The sequence below is a fragment of the Chanodichthys erythropterus genome, chromosome 14 (genome assembly GCF_024489055.1).
Source record: "Chanodichthys erythropterus isolate Z2021 chromosome 14, ASM2448905v1, whole genome shotgun sequence".
Taxonomy (NCBI): Eukaryota; Metazoa; Chordata; class Actinopteri; order Cypriniformes; family Xenocyprididae; genus Chanodichthys; species Chanodichthys erythropterus.
Genome location: NC_090234.1, coordinates 30135456 through 30159644, shown reverse-complemented (window position 1 = coordinate 30159644; position 24189 = coordinate 30135456). Strand labels below are relative to the sequence as shown.

The following is a 24189-nucleotide window of genomic DNA, read 5'->3' as shown; positions in this document are numbered from 1 at the left end:
GTAGCTCCATTTAAACCAATGGAGCTACGATCAACTTAGGCTTACGATGCTTTTGGGAAACGCTACCCTGCAGAGTTTAGCTTCAATCCAAATTAAATTACCTTGATCAACTAATTAAGGTCTTCAGGATTATAGAAACTTCAAAGCAAGCATGTTGGGGCAAGTTGGAGGTAAATTTGGGAGGACATTGGCCTTCCAGGAGCAGGATTGGACACCCATTGTTTAAGAGGTTCTTTGATGTTTTTCATTCACTGTTATTCATTATTGTTTTTTTTAAACAATTGGTACCAGAAATTCAGCATGGATAATCTAGACAGGTTAAAAGCTGTTGCTCAGGGATCTTCTGAGAACATTATTATTACAATATGTTTAACGTTGTATGAGACTTACGCAAGTCTGCCTCTGTATGTCAGCTAGTTCCCAGCCAAAGGACGAACAACTACTGTCACTGCCAACACTTACAAATGAGGTGGCCAGTAGGAACAATGGTAATGATGTCAGCTCCAGTTTACTCCTTCTAACTGTGCTGTTTGTCACCTGTCCGTATTAACCGCATAAATCTTCATTGTACACGGCATCGTCGTGATTGTTGACCAAACATCACCACCACTTCCAAACACCATCCTGCTGGGCAATGCTATTACCACCTCACTAGAGCTGAAACAGCCCCACCACATCCCCTCAATCCTTTTTAAACCATCACCTACGGCACCAACTCTCACATTATGCCATGCGTTCAACTCAAATGCCTGACTACTTCATTCACTCTTGAAAACACTGCCACTGTCATAATGCTGCGCACACCATTTCACACCATCTTTGCTTTTAGATCTGTTGGCTTCTGTTTTTTGGATAGCTGGTGCTCTTTTGTGAGCTTCCCAGACTCATCCCCATTCAGTCAGTCAACTGATCTGTTGTCATAATCTTTAATCATGTTCTCTTCCCCATCGCTGACTGTGTTTGTGTTTATTTAGGCAGAGGTATCTTCCGCAACTCCTCTTCTTTGTCCCGCCCATTGGCACGAAACCTTACACAGAGACATGGTCGCGTCCCTCCTCCAAAGCCTTTCAGGCCACCCCCTGTGTATCGTAACTCAACTTTCAACAGGAAAAGGGGTATAAAATGTTGGCGGTCTTCGCACTGACACAAACACAGTTTTTCTTTTAAGTGGGGCCTTTAACTGTTCATCTTTTCTTTCATGCTTCCAATTCTTACTTTCATTTATTCATTCATTTTGTCATTCATTTTGTCTAACTGTTTTATTAGACATTTAAATGTCACGTAGTGTACAAATTCAGAAATCTGTAGCACGAAGGCTGTTTCACACCACATACATACACAGCAGCATGAAAGTGTAGCTGATGAGTACACCGCAATGTTTTTAAACAGAATATAATTGGATTTTAGGTTACTGCACTGTGTATTAATTTTAATTATAGGCACAAATTGTCTATTATGCACGTGATGAGTGACCACATTTACATTTAAAGGGTAATTAAAGGCACAATGTGTAAAATTTTTGCAGTAAAATACACAAAACCCACTAGCCCAGTGTTATATATTTTGTTCAGTTGAGTACTTCCAATATCCCAAATGTTTCTAACTATTTGTTAATCCTAAGAAAATTGTGATTTTAACTGAGGATCTGGGACGTGTCCAGGAGTCACCTGTCAATGGCGTCATATCCGCTTTACCCTCGGTTATTTTGTAGAAACCATGGGAACACCAAAGACGCTTTAATATATTACGTTTTATTCGACAAGGGAACAACTGTTTGGTTACATTTATAGACCAAAAACGAACAATTGTTATATAGATCAAAACATTTAGTCTTATTGTTTAAATCTAGTTTTCTAGATTTTCCGAGAGTACCATGCTTTCACCTTGCCTGGAAAATCCAGCCTCACCGCTGTACCAGCGGATGAGTCTAGTCGCCATTGAATCAATTCGATTTCTAGGGCAGAGCAAATCCGAGCAAACAGGAAGGGGAGTAAACCAATCAGAGAAGGGCGGATATGACGTTAACAAAGCAACAAGAGAGTCAGCAGCGAAAAGTAAATAATCAATGTGTTTTCGGTCATTTAAAAGTGAATTCACGGCTGAATAGAACAAACTCTCGGGTCTCGCGTGCGCAATCTTTGTTGATATTCCCTGCGTTCCATTCCTATGCCCTAATCCCTTCAAAGGGTTTACCCTCTGAAGCGAGAGCTTCGAAGGGATGAAGGGTGTAGGGGTCAAAAAAACCTCTTCTTTTGGAACGCACTTCAGCGTCATCTTAACGAGACAATCAAAGAGGAGTAACGTTAGATTGTGCAAGCTGCGCCCTTTGTTTAACATTAGTTTATTTATTTATTTTAGGTTTATCGCACCATTTGTCATATATTTTAAACATTTGAATGGACTGATAAAGAGAGCTGTAAAGTATTTTTGTTGAAGTACAATGTCGTTTTGACCATAATAATGTAGCAAATATAATCGTATAAATATTACAGCAGTATAAAAAAATACTATACATACATTTATAGGTAAAATCGAACTCCTAACCGCCTGTACCCATTCTGTGACATCAAACAGCTTCCTTGTGCAAAGGATCATGGGGGCCCAAAGTGTCCATCAGTTGAACCCTTCGAAATTCTTCATTCTGAAGGGCCCTTTGAAGTGTCCAGTTTTGAGCATTTCGGTTTGGAACTACCCTTCAATATGGCGGCCATGATTATTTTCACTCCGAAGTGCCCTTCGGAGGGCGATATATCCCGTTTGGAACGCACCGAATGAAGGGACTTTCACCGCACTAGAGTGACGCTGTTTGCGTCACTGAAATAAACTAATCTGATTGCAGGGTATGGTTTGGAGTTGACTTGAAGCGTGACGGAGGGCAGATTGACCAGACTAATATATCTTGTAGAAGATATATCATTCTGGACTTGCCAGGCAAGCTTTTACCATGCCTCAGAGAAAAACACTATTTTGTCAAGTAGCTAATACAGCATTTTCTTCATCATACAATACATTTATCAACACAAGCCATCCAGCATTTATTAATATGATATTCTAAAATTAATCTAGCTTACTGCAGTGTGCAACAGTGTCTCACAACAGCCGGCGAGCGAACGCATAGAGGAACGTTATAACAATTTTCAACACAGTCAACAGCACACATACTCACACATACCTCATAAGCTTGACTGGACGAAGCGGAAGCGGCGACTGTGGCATAATAAAAGTTCCGCTGCTCGCGAGGCGTGTGTCGCGTTCGTCTCTCATTAGAAATCGCTCCAGCGGCTTCGTTCAGCTCCAACAGCCCTCGGTCCTGCTCTGCTTCATACTACAGTAATGTTAATAATAATGAACGTGATTTCTGCTCGAGTCCCGTCCCGATTCTTTTCCACTGGCTGTGAAGTGAAGGCGACATCTCCCAAGATAATCAACTTTTTTTTTTGTTTTGAATAGGCGACCTCTAGCGGCGAAAAATCTACATATTGTGGCTTTAAGTTGTATTTAAATATATTTACATTGTTTTATTTATATAAATGAATTTATTTAAATATTATTCTCCATTATTTTACGTTGCTTCATAAAAGCCTAAATTGAAAAAAAAAAGTCTGAATTCTGAATATGTCCACTTACCGTATATAAATATGGACTGCTTATATATGTGATTCTTATTTTTAAGAATGGTCAAAAATGTATACTTGCCAAGCACTGACTCCACAAGTCACCTTAAGTTTTAAGTTAGGTTTTACCTCAGTGCATATTGTATAGTATGTATACAGTATATATATATATTAATTATGTCTGTTACACATTCTCAGTTGATTGAATTGGATTATGTATATTATATATCTGTACATTCTTCTTTGCACATGGTTTGTCTGGTGAGTTTTAAATTCATTTCTTTAAGGGATTCTTAGGACCTGTTGACAAGATTCATGTTATCTTCAGGGACAACACACTCACACACACTTTCTGCCAGAAGTCTGTTTCTCATTCTGTTCTCTTCATACTGCCATTTAATTCTGCACTACAGCTGATTACTCCTGTGACACCTGATATTACAGCTGAAACTGAACAGTTTAACATTTTAGTTTTTCTTCACATCTTAATTTTCCTTCACATCTGGTCTCTTACTATAATATCAAATATTATCAACTGCAAACACTCTCATACTCATATTATTGTATGCTTTTAACACGTTTCTTTATCATATCCTTGAATGAAATGGGTTTGATTATAACAGTCTTTTCTATTCTGACAGTGCCTCATGGTGAGCGCCATATAGGCCTTTGGGCGCCCAAACTTCCCAGAAAGAAACCTGGTAAACTCCTTCATAGATTTTGAATACTATTATTCAAGATTACTTTAGTTTTGTCTCATAAGGGCGTTGCAATATATTTCCATTACAGTCCATGTGATGTAACTGTAGTTTCAAAGCCTGTTGTTGTGTTCTTTAGTTTTGAGTGATTTTGTAGTCCCTGTCCCAGAAAACTGTGAATCCAATTGTGCATAGTGCTAGATTGGATACAGTTTTAACATATTGTTTGAGATATTGTTTGGTAGAAAACATTTCTTGTCTAGAGAATGATTCCCTTGCAGCTGGATTTCATGACAATTCTAGGCCAAAGAAAATATTTATGTGCTGTTAATGTCATGATGGATTTTCAGAGCTTATGATTCTTTGGAAAAGCATGACAGATCAGACACTGATAAACGTAGCTGACTGCTGGTGAGAACACAGCACCCTCTCTCACTTTCTCCATCACCCTGTCCCAACCAAATATAACAATGAATAATGGAGAATCAAATCCCTCTGCCCTTACCAAATTCATCTCATCCCATGCTCACCCCATCCATCCAATCTGACTTTTATTCGAAGTCTACTGCCCTGAATACATTTGGCAGATATATGATTACTTGAGGAAAATGTGAAACTGTGAAACTTTTCTTAAAAACCTTCTGTTCATCCTAAATTAGATTCCTGCTGAAAATGATCGCATATTGGAATAATGGACCATTAAAGTGGGCTGTTGGAAAAATTATGTTTTGAGGTTGATTAATTGACAGGCTTTGGTCAGTATTATCCTGAACTTCTATTTTGAGTGAATATCCAGAATTGTAGCTGTATAGTTCTGCACTCCATCATAGCATTGGTCCCGTAGAGCTGTTCTTGGAGAAGTTGCAGTCCTAAAAGTCTGGACAGCATTAAAGGATTCCATTTGGCTCTAACAATACCCTGACTGTGCGGACATTAGCCTGATGTCAGGCAGTATTTATTTATTTTTTTATTCCAACCATGTGAATGTTATGCAGAACTTTCTTTTTCTTTACTTCTAAATGATAGTAGGTGCAGTGTTTTCTGACCTTGGACATTTCTAATAATGTGAAATAGTTGTTGTATTTTTATGCTGAAATTATTTTTAACCAAACCCAATGAAAAAAGCCTTAGCTCTCTTTTTTGTTTAGACTAATCTCAGCCACAACATAACTTTATGGGTTTATAATGTTTTCACTGACCCCTTGATTAACCAAAAACAATTTCCATGTATCTCCTCGTCTTCTTTTACAGATAAGACAAAGCTGAACCAGGCTTCAGACACTAATGAAAAGGGTGAGGACACTGACAGATAAAGATATCTGTGAATATGGTGACAGTCTTGATGTGCATATATTTCGTTTCCAATTAATGAAAACTTTTCCATGTTAACTTTTAGAAAAGATTATTGATCTGAAGCAGATGGACCCAGTACCAGATATGAAACCTCTAGCTCCACCCGCTACTGAAAAAACAACCAATCAAGAGCTTTCACAGACAACAACACCACAATCTGCTTTTGAAGGTATGGTCTAAGTTATAGAAACCATCTGGTGAAGACACTGGATGCTGAAATTAGAGTGTTTTTGTGCCAATTATACTGAAAAAAATTCAAGATCTACTGAGAATAAGAGGCGCAGTGTGTCTAACAGAGCTGGAGTCTTGATCTTGTGGTCTTTTGATGTTTCATGCATGTCTTTGAATCTTAGGCAGTCGTTTTGACAACTCCTCTGTATTCCGTCCTCATCCCCTATCTGAGAAAACGATAACGGGGAAGAAACGTTTTGTAGGTAGGTATATGGGTTAAAATCATTTATTGCAACTATAGCACTGCAAGAGGTCTATTTTACAATTCACAGTGTTTTGACGAGTCGTCGTCTGTTTCAGCACCTCATGTGATCTATAAAACCGACAAACGTCCGGAGGAGCCCTGCTCTGTCACTCACTCTCTCAGCTTCTTTCCTGATGAGGAGGTGGGATACATAAATGTCACTGGCCCGCCCAAGACCCCTCCATCCAACCTTACTGTACTCACAGTGGAGGGATGCCCCTCCTTCGTTATCCTCGACTGGGACAAAACAGACAATGAGACCACAGGTACACTTAAACTAAAGACAGTATAGAAGTTGTGATGGACAGCTTGAGAAATTAATACAAAAAGTTGCAATGCCCAATATGGCAGCTGTAGGAATGAAAGTTAAAAGAGCCAACAGCCTTTTTTGATGAATGCAATGTCTGTTTTTCAACTCTGGAATGTGCGTTAGCTGGGCAAGCCTGAAAGATATCAGCTTTTAGCATCGGTTTGAGCTTAGGAAGTCAATTTATGATACCATTGTTGTCAGATTATATTGTTGATTTGAAATATGTCTTTGAACAGTACCATGAAAAATCTTGACAGATTTTTACTCTTTCTCCAGTTTATCAGATAGATAGGAGCTAAAAAAAAATAAAAAAAATGCCCAAGGGGTGTTGCCAAGATGGCAGTGAAGTGAAGTGAACTGGCTTGCATTGAGGCTTTGCTTAAATTTATTTACTTGGATTTAACAAGATATATGAGAGATATAAATGAAAATTCTGTCATTATATACTCATTCCAAAATAAGTAATTCCAAACCTATATTACTTTCTTCCATGAAACAAAGGAGATACACTTCCATTCAAAATTTTGTGGTTGGTAAGATTGTTTTGAAAGAAGCCTCTTATTCTCACTAAGGCTGGATTTATTTGATTAAAAAAAAAAAATACAACAGCAAATACTAAAGATGAAAAGCTGCCATTGCTCCAGTCGTTAGTCACATGATCCTTCAGAAATCATTTAAATATGCTTATTTGGTGCTCAAGAAACATTTCTTATTATAATCACAGTTGAAAACAGTTTTTTATTTTGTAATTGTCACTTTTGAATAATTAAGCACATCCTTGCTGGTTAAAAGTTACTTTCTTAAAAAAAAAATACAAAATCTTACTAACCCCAAACTTTTCAACAATGTTTTCCAAAAAGTACAAAAAAAAAAAAAAAAAAACACTAGTAAAGTATACTGAACAGAATAAAACAGCTCAGACATTCTGGAAAATATCTTCTGTGTTCCATTAATGATATGAAACGACAAACTATGTTTTTGTGGTCTCAATAGAATATGACGTAGTTTCCTCAACCAAGGGTCCACATGGAGAAGAGGTGTCCATCCAGACAACAAATCAAACACATACAGCAGTGGAGAACCTGAAACCAGAGAGCAGGTTTGAACACATACACATGTTCTGTGTCACAGACTTCTTGAATTAAGCTAATTGTAATTACTACACATTACACACTAACCCAAAGAACTAAAGATGTATTTGAAATGAGGCCATCATTTAGTCCCTTCATGAAGCTGTTTTCACCGTGAGGCCTTTAAGGTCCCCATAATATTTGTTACAATAACATATATAAATAAATAATAATAACTGGTTGTCTGATGATCAACATAGTGTTGGTTCAGAGTTGCTAACTCTATTTTTTTCTTGCAGTTATGAATTCAAAGTTGTACCCAAGAACGAGCTGGGTTCAGGCCCAACCAGTTATCCAGTCAGCTTCAGTACTGAGTCAGGTAAGCGGAGGAGAAATGTTAAAGGCCTAAGACATGAATTCATTGAGAATATGTTGTGAGCTCTTGAGCTCAAACCACAGTCATTTCTGAGGTCATTGTGAAATCATCTGGCTCATCCATTGAATCTGAGCTCTATTTGTTCCAGAAGTGTCACTGAGCCAATTGTATCAACAAGAGAAGCTTATATGATTTTCACCTTCAGAGTCACTCTTTTCCATAACAAAACTCAATGGCATGGCATGTCAAGTTCTAAAAAAGAAAAACAAGCACCTTATATGCAGTCTGCATGCTATGTTTCAAGACATTTGAAGCCATACGAGAGAAAAACAGACCCTATGTAAATCATTATTCACTTAAAATCTCATTTAAATCTCATTCTCACTTTACACAAACATTCGAAAGCATCGCGATGAATCAAGTTGCGTGAGAGCCGCCGTTTGATGTTTGATGTCATTGAACAATTTAAAGAAACTGGCATGCATAATAGAGTCAGGCAGGCCAAGGTAACTTAAGAACAAAAGATCGATCTCACAGGTGTGTAAAATTGGCAGTGAACTATTGCTGTAATGTATATGTATAATTAGCATATAAGCATTACTGTCAGCAGTGGGAGTAATCTGCATAATAGTTCCAATGTGTTCAGTCTTCTGTGTATATTGAAGTAATTTAGGTATAAATACAGTACTGGTGCTCTGATAAACTGCCAGAAAATAACAATAACCATGAGGATATCTGACACAAGCTCTGGAAAATTGTACATCATGAAGGACGACTCAGGGGAATTTCTTGGGGCTTTGGATTTTTAGTAACTTTGTTAGAAATAAGTCCAAAAACATACTGTTTTGATATATTCAAACCTTGAGTGGAGTTATTTACCCGATGGCATATTGTCTGGCTTATGTTTAAGGAAGGGATTCTTACCTTTGTGACAATGTGTTTGGCTCAACCTAATTCACGTATGTATAGTTTCATAGTAGGTATGAAAAAAAAAAAAAAGGTTAATTTCATTAACTTTTAGACATACACTTGCATTTACAGTAGGGTACACAACCAAGATGTTTGGGGTTTGAAAGAAATTCCCATTTTTATTCAGCAAGGATGCATTAAATTGATCAAAAGTGACAGTAAATACATTCATATTGTTACAAAAAAATTCTATTTAAAATAAATGTTGTTTTTTTAATGTTTATCAAAAGAAAAGTGAAAAAAAAATCCATTCTCTCACAAATATTAAGCAGCACAACCGTTTTTAACATTGATAATAATAATAATAATAATAATAATAATATTAAAAAAATGCTTAAGCACCAAAGTCAGCATATTAGGATGATTTCTGAAGGATCATGTGACACTAAAGACTGGAGTAACAATGCTGATAATTCAGTTTTGACATCCAAGAATAGGCCTAAATTACATTTTGAAAAATATTCAAATAGAAAAGTTATTTGAAATTGTAATGATATTTGTTATTTTAACATGTTATTTGAAATTGTACTGTTATTTGAAACAATATTACTGTTATTACTGTATTTTTGACCAAGTAAATTTAGCTTTGATGAGCATTAGAGACTTCTTTCAAAAACAATCAACAACAAAAATCCTACTGACCTCATGAAGCTAATAGACATTAATGAAAACCAACAAAACTTTGGGATTTTGTGGGTGTTTTAACAGTTTATGCATTAAGTTTCAGTGACATCATTTTCTTCTGTATTGCAGCTGATCCTCGCGTAAGTGAGATGCCCACTGGTAAGTGTTTCGATCGGAGTAGCCTATATAATATTAATATTAAAATAGAAAGATGCAATATGTCTATACAAAATGTACACTCGTATCTAATCTATATTGGCTCTCTTAGGTAAAAATGCCATCTGGTCATCGTTTCCATTCAGAGCAGACTCATACTCTGAGTGCAACGGGCGGCAATTCATAAAGCGAACCTGGTACCGCAAGTTTGTGGGTATCCAGTTGTGCAACTCTCTCAGATACAAGATCTACCTGAGCGACTCACTTAAAGGTCAGTATCAACTATTTACAGACTCAACAGATATTTCTGCTAAAAGTCACTTACTTAACTGTAAACTTTATATTTTTTTAGGGAAGTTCTACAGCATAGGAGATCAAACAGGGTATGGGGAGGACCACTGCCAATTTGTTGACTCGTTCCTGGACGGACGAACTGGTGGTCCTCTTCCGCCAGACCAATTACCACCTAGACAAGGTTTCTAATAAAACTTTAAAAAAAAAAAAAAAAAAAAAAACACAATAATCTCACACAAAAGGTATGATGATTTCTCCTCCTTTATCAAGGCTTTTTCCGGGCCATGCGTCAAGAGCCTGTCAAGTTTGGGGAGATTGGAGGAAATTCCATGATCAACTACGTGGCCTGGTACGAATGCGGGATACCCATTCCTGGGAAGTGGTAGGACCTCAAGGAGCAGATGGAAGACATGACGGATAAGAAACAATAGTTCCCAAGGGAGAACTAGTCTTTTTATGTGATGACTGTGTATAGAGAATGATTTCTTTAGAGTATGTATCTCTGTTTTTCGGTTATCAGGCACATATAAAATTATTTATAAGCTCAAACAGTGCAGCAAATGTACAGAGAGCTGAATAAATGTTACCATTGAGATTAAGAAGTTAGGCCTTAAACTTTTAATAATAAAGGGAAGCAGGCTCCCTTAAAGACTAAATGAAGGTGTATATTATTTATCAAAATGTTGAATATTCCACAAAAAAAAGACGTCACATATTTAAGTGAATATTTTTAAAGCTCATGTTCTATTCTTCCATACAGTTAGCTCAACTATTTAGCTGTGGGACTGTTTTGGGATGAACTTTGCTTATGAGTTGCCAAGGTAATTCCTAAAGGTGGATTTTTCTCTCAGTAAACAGTCCTTTTTTGGACCTTGCAAGTTTTGTGCAAAATTGACCAGGTTTACTGGCTTTATATGGCCATGGCAGGAGTTGAAAAATTGGATATATCTGTGCAGTGTTTCAGTTACACTGGTCTTATGTGAATAGTCTCATTAAGTCTTTTTTGGCTTTGCTTATAAAATACTGTGTATTTTACCATTTATCTGGGTGCAATGCTTTGTCCCATAGACTTTCAATGTAAGTGGAAGTTTTTCTCTATTATTGTTAGTGAAACATGCTGTTAATAACATACTGAATGTACTGAATCCAGAACATTCCTTTAACAGCTCAAGCACCAGTTAAACAAGGAATTTAAGGAGTAACCATAAAGTATCCAAGCCATGCTGCTTTTCAGTTAATTGTTGTAATTATACTATGTTTGAATGTCAGGAATGCAATATCACTTTAACAAGGAAGTCTATTGTTTTGTACAGAAGTTCAATGACTCATGATTTCCAGAGAAAGCTTTAAAATGCCAGATTTTATGTTAAAATTACATAGATTTTTTATGAGGTTTATCTGCTTTACTAATAAGAGCACAAGCAGTTTTTGTTTTGTTTTTCGTGGCTGCAGTTTAAAAAAAAAAAAAAAAAAGTTTATGAATCTGATATGAAAAAAGATATGGTGTGTTTTAATATTGTTTTATATGCAATCCTCAAAAATCAGAAAGATCTAAAAAAAAGAAAGACCATAAATGAATAAAGCTCCCATAACTTCAGTCTCAAAGTCTTTATTCGCCTTCTGAAAACAATGTTACAGTTTATACAGAAATGACAGGCTTCACTGCAGAGGCCAGTCAGGGGTTAGTAAAAACCAGGACATTTGAAAAAGTAAAGAAAACAAGTAAAGAAAACTAAACAAAATATCACTTACTTTGATTATGATCATTTTCTAGTGTTTAAACAGACTCATTGTTTATGACAAAATAACACCAATGAGGAGGCCGGTGATAAAATAAACTGCACACACACACACACAGCTGTCCACTCCCACACCATTTGGTCTCCCATGTGTGCAAACGCACACATACAACCTTCACTAGCTCATTGTCACATGCATTCATACATACACCCAAAGCACAAACAAACACAAACACAATATTAGGATGTCAAACACAGATTTCGGGGGCTGATGTGTTGGAGACAGAGAAAACTTGTAGCGATGTGCTACGGGGACATTAAAGGGCTTTTACCGATACCCAGGGCCCGGCTGGGTGTAGCCCTGGCCATAAGGGGGGCGGTTCCGGGCATAGGGGTTGGCACCCCCTGGAGGAGGGGTGGCGCCAGGTGGCGGGGTGTATCCAGGACGGGGCTGATAACCCCCTGTGGCCTGGGAGGTTGGAGGCAGGCTGTAGTTAGCTGGCTGCTGAGAGGCCTGGGATGTGTAATTCTGGGCTGGAAATGCTCCAGGTGGGTACTGGGTGGGTCCTTGGGGAGCAGGAGGCTGTGATTGGTTGGAAAACCCAGGGGCGGAACCAGGAGCACCAGCTGCCTGAGAGGTAGGGGTGGGGTAATTCTGAAACTGTTGTTGAGGAGGCGGAGCCTGAGGAACACCGGACTGAGGAGTATAACCAGCTGAAAAAGAGTGTTAAATTAAACAACATTAAAGCTTGGTAATATATATGCTTTGGAGTAAACAATTATTTTATTATATATATATATATATATATATATATAAATATATATATAAAAATATATATATATATATATTTGATTATTTACTTATTTGTACTTAATTTAGTGACAGGTTATTAGCATATTTTTTTGTCTAAAGAGACAAATTTTAAGTAGCTAGATTGATTAAAGCGCAAAAAACAAAGTGCAGTTTAAACAAATTAAAGCTACAATATGTCGTTTTTTTCCGCTGCTAGAGGTCACCTATTCAAAACAAAGGTGTAGCTTGATGATGCAGAGTTTGAGCGCGGAATCTTGGGAAATGTTGTCTTCACTTCACAGTCGGTGGAAAAGAATCGGGATGGGACTCGAGCAGAAATCATGTTCATGGATGTTATTATTAACATTACTGTAGTATGAAGCAGAGCAGGACCGAGGGCTGTTGGAGCTGAACGAAGCCGCTGGAGCGATTGCTAATGAGAGACGAACGCGACACACGCCTCGCGAGCAGCGGAACTTTTATTATGCCACAGTCTTCTTCCAGTCAAGCGTATGAGGTAACGTTGCTGTTTATCATATTAGATACATTTGACCGTGTTGAAAATTATTTTATGTTATTCATTCGGCGGCTGCTGCGATACACTTGTTGCACACTGCAGTAAATTAGATCGATATTAGAATATCATATTAATAAATGCTGGGTGGCTTGTGTTGATAAATGGCATGCAATTAATTTTAAAACGTATTGTATGATGGAGAAAATGTTGTATTACTTAGCTACTTGACAAAATAGTGTTTTTCTCTGAGGCATGGTAAAAGCATGGTACTCTCGGAAAATCAAGAGAACTATAAAGATTTAAACAATAAGACTAAATGTTTTGAGCTACATCATAATTCATTTTCTGTTTATAAATGTAACCAAACTGTTGTTCCATTGTCTAATAAAACATGTAATATATTAAAGCGTCTTTGGTGTTTCCATGGTTTCAACAAAATAAAACCAGAAACCGAGGGTAACGCGGATATAACGGCATTGACAGGCGACTCCTAAACACGTCCCACATCCTTGGATAAAAATCGCCATTTACAAATAGTTGGAAACATCTGGGGTATTTTAAGTACTCAACTGAACAAAATATATGACACTGGCCTAGTGGTTTTTGGATATTTTACTGCAAAATTCTTACATATTGTGCCTTTAATGAAACAGATGAAACTTCACATGCAAAATGTTGTTCTGGGATGATTTATACATTTTGTTTTATTTCATTTTGGAATCACAGGCGAGGCTAGTTTTTAAATTATTTACTTGTTTGCCATCCAAATTTGTACAAACTTTCAAAGAAAATTAAGCAAAAGACTATCAGATTTGTTATGAACAGGGCTTAAAGCTCAGCTGTAATTTAAGAAGGCATCATTAGTATGCGATTTATATAATTACCAGGGTACTGCATTCCATACTGTTGCTGGGGTCCAGCTGGCGGAGGATATCCACCTGGAGCCTGATACTGCTGATACATCTGACCTGTTCAATCACAGAAAATTTGTTTATTGGTTTAAGACAACATAAGTTTAAGTTTTTAAGGATTAAGACTCCGTGCTAAGGGAGGGAATTCCCATAAAAAATAAGCACGCAGCTTGTGGATCCTAGCGAGGATATCCCACTGTTACTTAGTTTCATCATCAAAAGTTTGAGAAACATTTGAGACACCAGAGGGCCATAAATATTAGGAACTGATCTCTCTCACTCTGAGTCACTCTGAATATATTTTAATGTGGGATATCTGGCATGTTACTCTGGAACATCAACTAATAAAGCACCAATACAGAAGAGCTTATTGGAAACATACAAATAGGAAAGCCATATAAAACTGAGCCATCAATGGATCGTCCAAATGATGGCAGTCGGTGACAGTCTGACCATCTGTGTAGGACACAGCTCCTGATCTTGACCAACACATTTTAAATACTTTATTTGGATTCCACATTAAATAGACAAAATATTTTTAAAGACCTTAAACATCAAGAGAATCTTGCAAAATCAACAGACCTCACATATCACGATGGGTAGAGATAAAAGCGGCTTCACTGACACAAAGCACACAGACAGATTATCCAAAGTTCATAAGTGTTTGTGTGCATTGCACCAAGAAACTAATGAGAAAAGGCTGTGTGTGTGTATGTGTCCCAGTGATGGTAACAATAAAGCAGAGAAAAGCATCACAACTCCATGCAACCATGGAAACCATCCCCAAAATCTGCCAAATCTAGAATAGTTCTGCACAATTTCTCATGTGCACTACATTTATGTGGAAGAACTTCCATGGAAGAGGAGAGGGGTGGGATCAAATCCAATGGACAGGCGGAGAATAACATTATGCTCTTTACTTGAAGGACATTTGATTTGTGGTTTGTTTTTCTTCCGCTTGACAGCTTCCCAAGGGCCTCAGTTAGACAACATCTGTAAGGTGCTTTTATGCTGCAAACAAATAAGTTTTGTGTGTGTTCTTGTATGAGTGTGAGAGAACATGTGTAAGTACAGGTGTGTGACCTTCCTGCCAAAGCAGCATGACCTGCCAAATCCAGAATCGGCTTGCATTTCTCAAGTGGACTGGAGTGATGTGGAAGTTTTTTGCAATGGCAAAGCGGAGAATAACATCATGCTCTGAATCCACTACAAAGACTCTGTAGCCATATGATTCCTTGTTCATTTTTCTTTCGCTGGACTCTCTCCCATAAGCATCAGAAGAAAACATCTGCAATGGGGATGTGCAAAACTACATTCTCAAAATCGACTGGCCAGTCTTAAGGAAGCCCTGAACAATTAGACTGATTTCAGGTTGTATAATTAGACAGGGTCACCTGACACAGATCATACAGGTTTCTTGGAGGGCTTTTACACAAGACTGAGCTGCTGACTTTTAAGACTTTTACATGCTGACAGAGCACTTTCTACAAGTGTACTTGGGTACAATTTGTAAAAGTGGTGCATTTACCATCCATAGTACTAGAGGGAGGTTGTTGGACCCCTGAGTAAGGTGGGGGAGCCTGGGGAGCCACAGCAGAAGGGGGCGCTGCAGAGGATGAAGAGGCAATACTGTCTGGAGTAGCAGAGCGCTCCTCTGCAGCAGCGGTGGCGGCTACAGCTGGAACTGGAACACAGGGAACAGATAAGTAAAATGTGATTCATTGTAAATCAGGTGAAGAAGAAGAAGAAAAAGAGGTAGTTGTTTTTATTTATATAGCACCTTTCCACAAGTCCAAGGTCGCTTAAAGGTAGTTGACAGTTTACAAGCAACACAAAAATAATGAAAAAACAAAGAAAATTATTTGAAAATTTATTTCAAACAAATTTGTTTTGAGTTGAAACAAAGGCAGATAGAGAGGAGTTACTGCGAAGAGAGGGGGGTAGTGAGTTCCAGAGCTTGGGGGCGTTAACACAAAGAGATCGTTCACCTATAGTAGATAGCCGGAATCTAGGAACTGAAATGGGCCAAGTTCAGATGATCTAAGAGGTATGGGTGGACTAGGTCTGATAAATAGAGGTGCAAGACCATTTAGAGCCTTAAAGGTTAACAGAAGTACCTCAAAATGAATATGTGAAGCAACTGGTAACCTGGTAAAGAAGATGATGGAGAAGGGGTGTTATGTGAGAACTACATTTAGTCGAGGTGAGCATTCTCGCAGCTGCATTTTGTACATACTGTAGCCTTTTAATGCGTTTTTTTCTGGTAAGCCAATTAATAAGGCATTACAGTAGTCCAAAAGAGAAGTTATTAGTGGATGAATGAGGGTTTCTGCATCATCCAGATGGAGGGAGGAACAGAGATGTGCAGTATTACACAGATGATAAAAGAGTTAACAACATGAGCAATATGAGAAACAAATGAAAGAGAGGAATCAAGATTAAATACAGGGGAGGAGGGTTTAAAAAGAACCCAATCTATGTCAAAGGACAGGTCCATTCCATTTACAGGTTTGGTGGAGCTAATCACCATAATTTCTGTTTTGTTGTCATTTAATTTAAGAAAGATAAGAGACATGTAGGCCTGGTTTCACAAGACAAGACTTACATTAAGCCAGGATTAGGCCTTAGTTCAATTAGGAAATTTAAGTAGCTTTTATAAATGTGCCTTAGAAAAAACATCAGTGGTGTACATCTTTATGTCAGTATGTCAGTGCAAGTTGCTTTCAGTTAAAACAGCTCAAACGTAAATTTCAGTCTGGAAATAGGCTTAAGCCTTGTCTGTGAAACTGGGCACCAGTTTTTGAATTCTCTAATACATGCAGTGAGTGTGTCTGGCAAAGATGAAATATCAGAAAATGTGGTAAGGTAGATTTGGACGTCATCAGAATAACATTGAAAACGAAGTCCAAACTTGCATAGTATATCACCAAGTAGCTGCATGTAGGTGATGAAAAGTAAAGGACCAAGAACTGAGCCCTGTGGAACACCCTGTGTTAATGAAGTTGTGGTGGACTTATACCCTTGCATAGTGATATAGTACTTTCTATAGTGAGAGAAGAAATGAAGCAGGAAAGAGCAGAACCACTGATTCCAATATTAGAAAGACGGAAAATGAGAACATCATGACAGATAGTATGAAACGCTGAACTTGGATCAAGGAGAATTAGGATGTTTGTAAACCCAGAATCCATAGAAAGGAGGATATCATTAACCACACGAATAAGAGTCGTATCAGTACTGTGATCCAGATATACAATCTGAATGAACGAGCCACACTAGAAGCTGTAAAATCAGCAGAAAAACACATCTGTGAGAGCTCAAGAATTGAAACCTACATTAATTCAGCGAGTGGCTATAATAAACCACTGAAAAGTATGATCTATGATATATATATATATATATATATATATATATATATATATATATATATATATATATATATATATATATATATATATATATATAAAGTGCTATAGCTAAAAAAATATATATATATATATATATACACAATTACTAAGCCATCTATTAAAGAATATTAAACTTCTATTAAAATATTTTAGATTTTTAACTCGGGGCAAAAGTTACAACAAACAAATGAGAAAATCCACAATTAATCAGCCACAAATAAGTGCTATGAAATCTGTAAATGTATAAGGTACCTGGGGCAGGGTCCTCAGACAGGCCAAATGCAGAAATGACATTCTTGTTGACCTCTTCCTGGTTCTTCAGGGGGTCAAATGCAGACATGCTAGCAGCACTAACCGGCGGGGCATGCTTCATTGTTGAATCTACTGCCTCGTTCACACATTCTGTCACACAGAGACATCAGAACAACAGCTTTAGTACTGCCTGTCTGCACCTCTCTAGGCACATTTATGAGGTTCAATTTTAAAGAGAAAGTTCAGCTAAAAAATTAAATTCTGTCATCATCCTCATTCTGTTCCTAACCCATATGATAAACTTGTTTGAATACATTCAAATGCGTCATATCAAGACATAATTTTCACACTTCACCTTAAAATCTCATTTGGTTTAGGACGACTTGGAATGAGATACACAGGCTATTTTTGAATTGCTTTTTGGGATTTGTTCCAAGGTAGTAATAAAGTCTTATGGGTTGGGAATGACACGAGGGTGTGTAAATAATGTTTCAGTGAACTAACCCTTTATGTTGTCCAACTTATATAATCTGAGTTAGCTTCTAGAGTGATTTGACATGCTTCAAATGCTTTAGTTACAGTATTGGATATGAAAAACAAGAGAACCACTCCAGGAGAATTCATGTGTATACCGGTTTCTGGGTTGGTGCTCTCTGGGACAGACTCTGAGGGGGGCTCCAGGCTGTCCAGCAGGCTGTTAACTTTATTCCTCAAATGGATCAGTTCTCTACGCAGGTGCTTCACCTGAGATGACTCCAGTGGCCGAGGCTGCCCATTCACTGTAAAAAAGCAAAGCATTATTTTTGACAGCACTGTCTAACACTTTGTTCTCACTATTCCCATAAAACTATTGTTCTAATCCATGTTAGTTTGCTAACCAGCTGCCAGACATTTCATCGACATTTCTATTTTTGTCATGTCTTTCCTTTATCCAAAATCCTTTCCTAAAATATTAAACATCAAAAATGTTCTGATATGTTGTGATTTGTCAGCTCTTTGCCTCTGAGTGAGGACAGACAAAATTACTTCACTCTGGACACTCATCCCATTTAGTCTAGATAGCCAGACTATGTCTATATGATGAGGTAATCCAGAGATTTGGCATTGTGTGTGAGCCTGGAATGCTCTTTCCTGAATCCATATGTGTGAGACCGGCTGCCGCTTGAACTGTTCCAGACTCTTCAGAGATCACACAAGCTCTAGCATAAGTCCAACCCAGCCCTGGGGCACCAGTCACACGTTTGGGATGCATACACACACGTGACATTATACAACCATGAACCAGCACATTCGAACTCTTAAAATCTTCCCAAAATTCCCTTTAACTAGTTCAACCATCCAACAATGGGCAGGGCTACATTTGCAAATAAGGTCAAGACATGACTTCATCTGGCTGGAGCACAGAGGCTTTGGATAGTGCCTAGTGCAGACTTGACTAAAGTTATTAATTTTTATTTTCATTAGGAAGAGAAGCATATATTATGAGTTGGTACTTAAATCAGTTCTTTCATATCACATTGTCTACAATAAGAGCATAAATACTGGCTTTTGTTACACCCACGCAGATTGCAACCTTTGATTTTGGCTAGACGTGCCAAATAAATTAGTGTAAAATAGTGCATGAATCAAGCAGCCCAAATCTACAGCTTTTCTTCGGCAGCGTTTATGATGACACATTTGAGGAATAGTCGGCACATGCTGAGAACTGGCACTGAAACTGCAGTGCAGATGTACCTGTGTGAGCCAAACAACGCTAGAACAGAGAGAGAATGACGTCATTTAATTGGGCAAGTAACTGGGTCTGATTTTACTCTCTTAAGAATATTTGTTTGTGCCACCGACCAGTTAAAAAGAAGAGTTGCTTTTCAGCACAGCTCATGAAATTGAGAGCAGGTTTAGAGCCTATAAAATGGCCCTGACCCTTTACATTGATGACATGTATAGAGAAGTTTGTTAGCTTTAGGGCTTCCACTATTTTTAACAAATCAATTTACATGACTGTTCCAGTCATTCATGATATACTAGATGTGGGTTTTTAAAATCATTTTTAACTCACAATTTCTAACTGAAAATATTTTAGAGCTTGGTATAACTAGAAAAATGTATATTCTTTATAAAAAAATACTCATGATGTTTTAGGACTTTATTAATTTAAATCTGTTAAACCATCTCAACCAGTATTTAGACACTCAAGTCACACTTAAAATGGTTACCATCAGATTTTAAGGTTCCATTGTGTCCAAAATCCCAATTTTACACCTTACTGGTAACATTAAATGGTCAGACACAGATTCTTTATCAGTTCAAATCTTGTTCTATTGCGCCCTCTGCTGGACACGAAAAGCTCCAGCTGTGCTATTGTTCAAAGAGGGAAAAAAACAACATCACCCGGTTGGATGAAATACTACCAAGTTCAGCATTTTTAAGATTAAAAGAGCTTAACTCCGCAATATTACACCATCCATGCCGATGTGGGATTATGTGCTTAACAGAGAGTCCATTTTAAACCAAAGGTTACAGCTCAGTATAAACTGTTTTCTGGGTCACAAAGACACAATGTGGAATCGAGAAGCTTTAACTTGATATCCTTCTTTTTTTGTATGAAAAACACCATCCAAAAAGCATAAAAACAACTATGGGCTGCACATGAGCTACTTGGTACTTAATAGTGTTGTACACCTATTCTGTCAAGGGACACCATGGCCACTGGAGCGTTTTTGGAATATGATCTTCCTGCAGGTAAGATAAACCTACACATGCTCACTGACCTTAACTCTGTGCATGATTAGCACTGATGAGAACAGTGTTGTTGTGCCTGTATCTGTGGCCTGTTGTCGTTATAAGAATATAACTTGCCCCTCAGTTTGTAAAATGAACAAATAACACATTTACAGATATAAACTTACAATGAAAGCCTAGCAGGTGGGCTGGAAGATTGAGCAAAAATACAAGCCTCACATTTCAGCTTCTACAGCACACACAAAAAAAAAAAAAAATTTGGTAAGCAATTCCATCACACCAGTCACCAGTCAGTTTTATACAGACTCCCTAGGCTTCCACTGTAAGTGTGCAACTGTAAATGTTTTTCATTCATTCTAGAATATTCCTTAAATGTCAGATTGAGCAAAAAACCCTAAGCATTGCTAGTTTCTTACCAAAAAGAGTGAGCTTCAATATTCTACTGCACTGGATGGCAAAGGACAAATCAGAACTGTCAAAGATGGTGATAAGGTCATCATCTGGAAGAGAACAGACAAACGATACAAAAGATAACAAAAAATGGATGCAGTACTTGTAGTTAAGCCTCAAATAAAACTGTACCAAATGTGAAAACAATACAGAGTTTGAGATCTAGACTAAAGTCTATAGTGCAAAACTACTGAAAGATTTGATTAAGAACATCTATAGATTTATTTATCTTATAGTATTACACAACATGACTTAAGCAAATGGAGATATTATATACAGTACTGTGCAAAAGTCTTAGGCACGTCAGGTTTTAAGCCAGTTATTTATATCTTTTGCTGTAGTGCGTCAATAGGAAATATCCGTTCACATTTCCAAACATTCATTTTGCCATTAATTGTAATAATCCAGTGAGATTTTTGAATACACAAAAAGATTGATAACAGCTGGTGCTCCACATGGAGATCAGAGCTCACCATCAACAAATCCGTCTGTGATTACATGAAGAAACTGATGAAACTGAAATAAAAAAGCAAATCCAGAAGAACTGTGGCCGTGTCTCCAAGAGATTTTAAGAAACCTGCCTCCAAAGCTACCTGAAAAATGATGCCCAAGTGTACCTGGACAAGAGCTGTTTTAAATGCAAAGGGTGGTCACACAAAATATTGTTTTGATTTAGTTAATATAAGTTAATTGATAAATAAAATCTATTTATAACAGAATTTTTTAGAAACATCCTCACTTGACAGCATTTTTACACAAGTGCCTAAAACTCTTCACAGTACTGTATCTTTGCAGGCAGGTTTCTTCAAGCATCTTAGAGACATAGCCACAGTTCCCCTGGATTTAGTTTGTCTCAGTTTCATCTGTTTCTTCATGTAATCACAGATGATGGTGAGATCAGATCACTGTATGAAGCACCAGCTGTTGTCAGACTCCTTGTGTATTCAAAAATCTCACTGGATTATTACAATAATTGGCAAAATTAATGTTTGGAAATGTGAACAGATATTTCCTATTGACATACTACAGCCAAAGATCTAAATAACTGGCTCAAAATCTTTTTTGGGGGGTGAAAATACTGACGTGCCTAAGACTTTTGCACAGTACTATTATATATAGTGTCCAGTTACTACAGTTACCATAATTGCTCTTTAAATGGTTACATTTATGATATGTGCATGTTTTAAAGCTTAAAATAGGCATGAAATGGAAGTTGCTGTAGTGTTTTTTTCTCCCAGTTGCGACGTACATCCGAGTGAAATGGCTTATAGAATGAGAAAAATGTAGGGCGGGATTTTGTTTAGATCATAGGTAGTTGGGCATTGCTAACAAAAGGCAGACTTAAATGCTAGTTTGCAGTCAGTTTTGACAGATATTTAGTCCCTAGTTAATGTTTTTGATTAAAGATTACAAGGACATATGAATAATAAAAAAAACAATCAGGATTATAATAAGCACTTTAACATTCTATAAAAAATAAGACTCATCATTTTTGATTTCATGGTGACTTTAAGACTGACCTTCATCCTTATATTTGATGGCAACTTCATCGCTGCTCTGTAGCTGCCCACGAAAGACTCGCTGCATCATCAGCAGGAGCTCATCGTAGGTGATGTCTTCATTGTGGATGGGGATACGACGAATATCGTCCCCCAACTGAGCTTTAATGATCAGCTTTCCACTCAGGTCCAGCTGGCCATTCATACTGCTGGAAAAACTTTTTAAATGTAAATATTGCATATATATATATATATATATATATATATATATATATTTTTTTTTTTTTTTTTTTTTTTTTTTTTAATTGACTGAAATTACATGAATCCAGTGCAGAATAAATACAAATTATTGTCAAAATGTCCAATTGTCAAAATGGCCACTTATGCTAGCCATTGGAGCACTCTTGCCATTACTGCACTATTACTTGTGCAGTTAAGCAGTTTATTAAAGCAGGCCATTTATCACTAATGCATCACATGCACATCAGACGTCATCTGATAGTACAACAACAGACTGCATTGAAACCAAACACACTATCAGAGCTGCAGCAGAGAGAACTACATTAAATGTATGCATATACAGACTTACAGAGCTAATAACCTCTGACACGATCTATGAAGACACAATCATTATGTTCTTCTATCAGAAGCACAGAATTCCACTCACAACACAACAGTTATCTATGAAATGTGATAGTTGTAACTCAATGAGTGTCTTCACACACTACTAACTTTCCTGCTTTGTTATGGATATAAAAAACGTTAGGGAATCGCTTGTCTTACTCAAACTCACACTCTTATGACTCATCTATGAGGTTTTATCTGAACAAGTGCTACTGTACGTTACTGGGACATACTATAACTTCAAAAAAGTCTAAGGGTCATGAGATATAAGATGATTTGGCACATGTAACGTTAGATGGTCTACAATCTTTCCCAGTACAGACTTTGGCCTCAGAAATGATAGGGAGACACATTTTGGGTTTTAGATCACAATACAAACGATTTGAGTGAGTGTGATCAATCAACGACAATCTTACTCTGATTAGTTTAGTTATCATTCAGCCTATTACTCTGGAGCATGTAGGCACACCTGTATTAAACTCGTATATAATTCAACAAAAACCATGATTGAAACACTGACATTTCGTGATCAAAAAAAAAAAAAAAAAAAAGACAAAACCCAAATGGCAAACTGTCAATCAAATGCAGATTAACTTAGATGTTGTTGTACTTTTTGTATGAATTTGTCAGTTTTTTTTTCTGGCTGGTCATGTTAAATAGGCCAGATGACAGTTTCCAATAACAACAGCCCAGCAGCTATCCAAGCTAACTAAAGATCGTTTAGACGAGAGGATGATGTGGTTTTTGGGCCACACCACACATCAGGCCATTTTTCTTCATCGCACTAGCATGACGTTTAAATGTCTTGCAAAAGAATGATCCATTTAAACCATGTCATCAGGCCTCATTCACCTGATGATGCAGCAACTTCCTGCCAAATAAAGGTCTGAGCGTGACAATTCTCCCGGCGTAACAAGGATAAAACACTGTAAACAAACCTCAAATGAATGATTACAACAATTATTCATGTGTTTTAAATACTACTATTTAACTACCCCATGCTGTGGTTTAAAAACACTGCTTTTTAGACAAAACGTCTGTTTTTTTAGCTTGCCCTAGTTTCACACAGGCTAAGCTATGCTAATGCTAGTTTACTTGACAACCGGCTAACTGCTAATGATTCTTTTCCAGAAGTGCCCTAAAAACCTGTAAAGTGACCATATAAACGTATGTACATGTTTGTAAGAAAAGCCCCGCGTCTCTACCTGGTTGTTTGGACGTGTCAATCCCAGCACCAGCCTGTGTGTCCCGGACTTCAGCTGAACGACGTCTGACTGACTAATCGGAAACGCCTCACAGCGACCTGTACGTGGCAAAAC

At 37.4% G+C, this 24189-nt stretch overlaps 2 protein-coding genes across 8 annotated transcripts in view; one reads left to right on the top strand and one right to left on the bottom strand.

Moving 5' to 3' along the window:
- Window positions 1-11852, top strand: part of LOC137035333 (target of Nesh-SH3) — a 22852-nt gene extending 11000 nt beyond the window's left edge. The window contains exons 10-22 of one of the 4 annotated variants that reach the window (XM_067408486.1): window positions 414-488; window positions 975-1115; window positions 4256-4315; window positions 5564-5605; window positions 5709-5834; window positions 6019-6099; window positions 6197-6406; window positions 7444-7549; window positions 7820-7899; window positions 9619-9648; window positions 9758-9916; window positions 9998-10120; window positions 10210-11852. In XM_067408486.1, coding sequence (XP_067264587.1) covers window positions 414-488; window positions 975-1115; window positions 4256-4315; window positions 5564-5605; window positions 5709-5834; window positions 6019-6099; window positions 6197-6406; window positions 7444-7549; window positions 7820-7899; window positions 9619-9648; window positions 9758-9916; window positions 9998-10120; window positions 10210-10325 — 1349 coding nt within the window. In that variant the 3' untranslated portion in view covers window positions 10326-11852. The remainder of the gene's footprint in view (window positions 1-413; window positions 489-974; window positions 1116-4255; window positions 4316-5563; window positions 5606-5708; window positions 5835-6018; window positions 6100-6196; window positions 6407-7443; window positions 7550-7819; window positions 7900-9618; window positions 9649-9757; window positions 9917-9997; window positions 10121-10209) is intronic. The other 3 variants (XM_067408490.1, XM_067408488.1, XM_067408487.1) reach the window with 3 other exon arrangements.
- tfg (trafficking from ER to golgi regulator) lies at window positions 11549-24189 on the bottom strand. 4 transcript variants are annotated; one of them, XM_067408492.1, is made up of 8 exons: window positions 24076-24179; window positions 22268-22464; window positions 20714-20797; window positions 18191-18337; window positions 17559-17708; window positions 15428-15583; window positions 13873-13956; window positions 11551-12392 (listed from the first exon to the last, which is right to left on the bottom strand). In XM_067408492.1, the coding sequence occupies exons 2-8, from the start codon at window positions 22449-22451 to the stop codon at window positions 12007-12009; spliced, it is 1191 nt and encodes a 396-aa protein (XP_067264593.1). In that variant the 5' UTR covers window positions 22452-22464; window positions 24076-24179; the 3' UTR covers window positions 11551-12006. The 4 variants fall into 4 exon arrangements, with proteins under 4 accessions (XP_067264595.1, XP_067264593.1, XP_067264594.1 ...); XM_067408493.1 differs by having other exon boundaries at window positions 22268-22452; XM_067408491.1 differs by having other exon boundaries at window positions 11552-12392; window positions 22268-22455; window positions 24076-24189.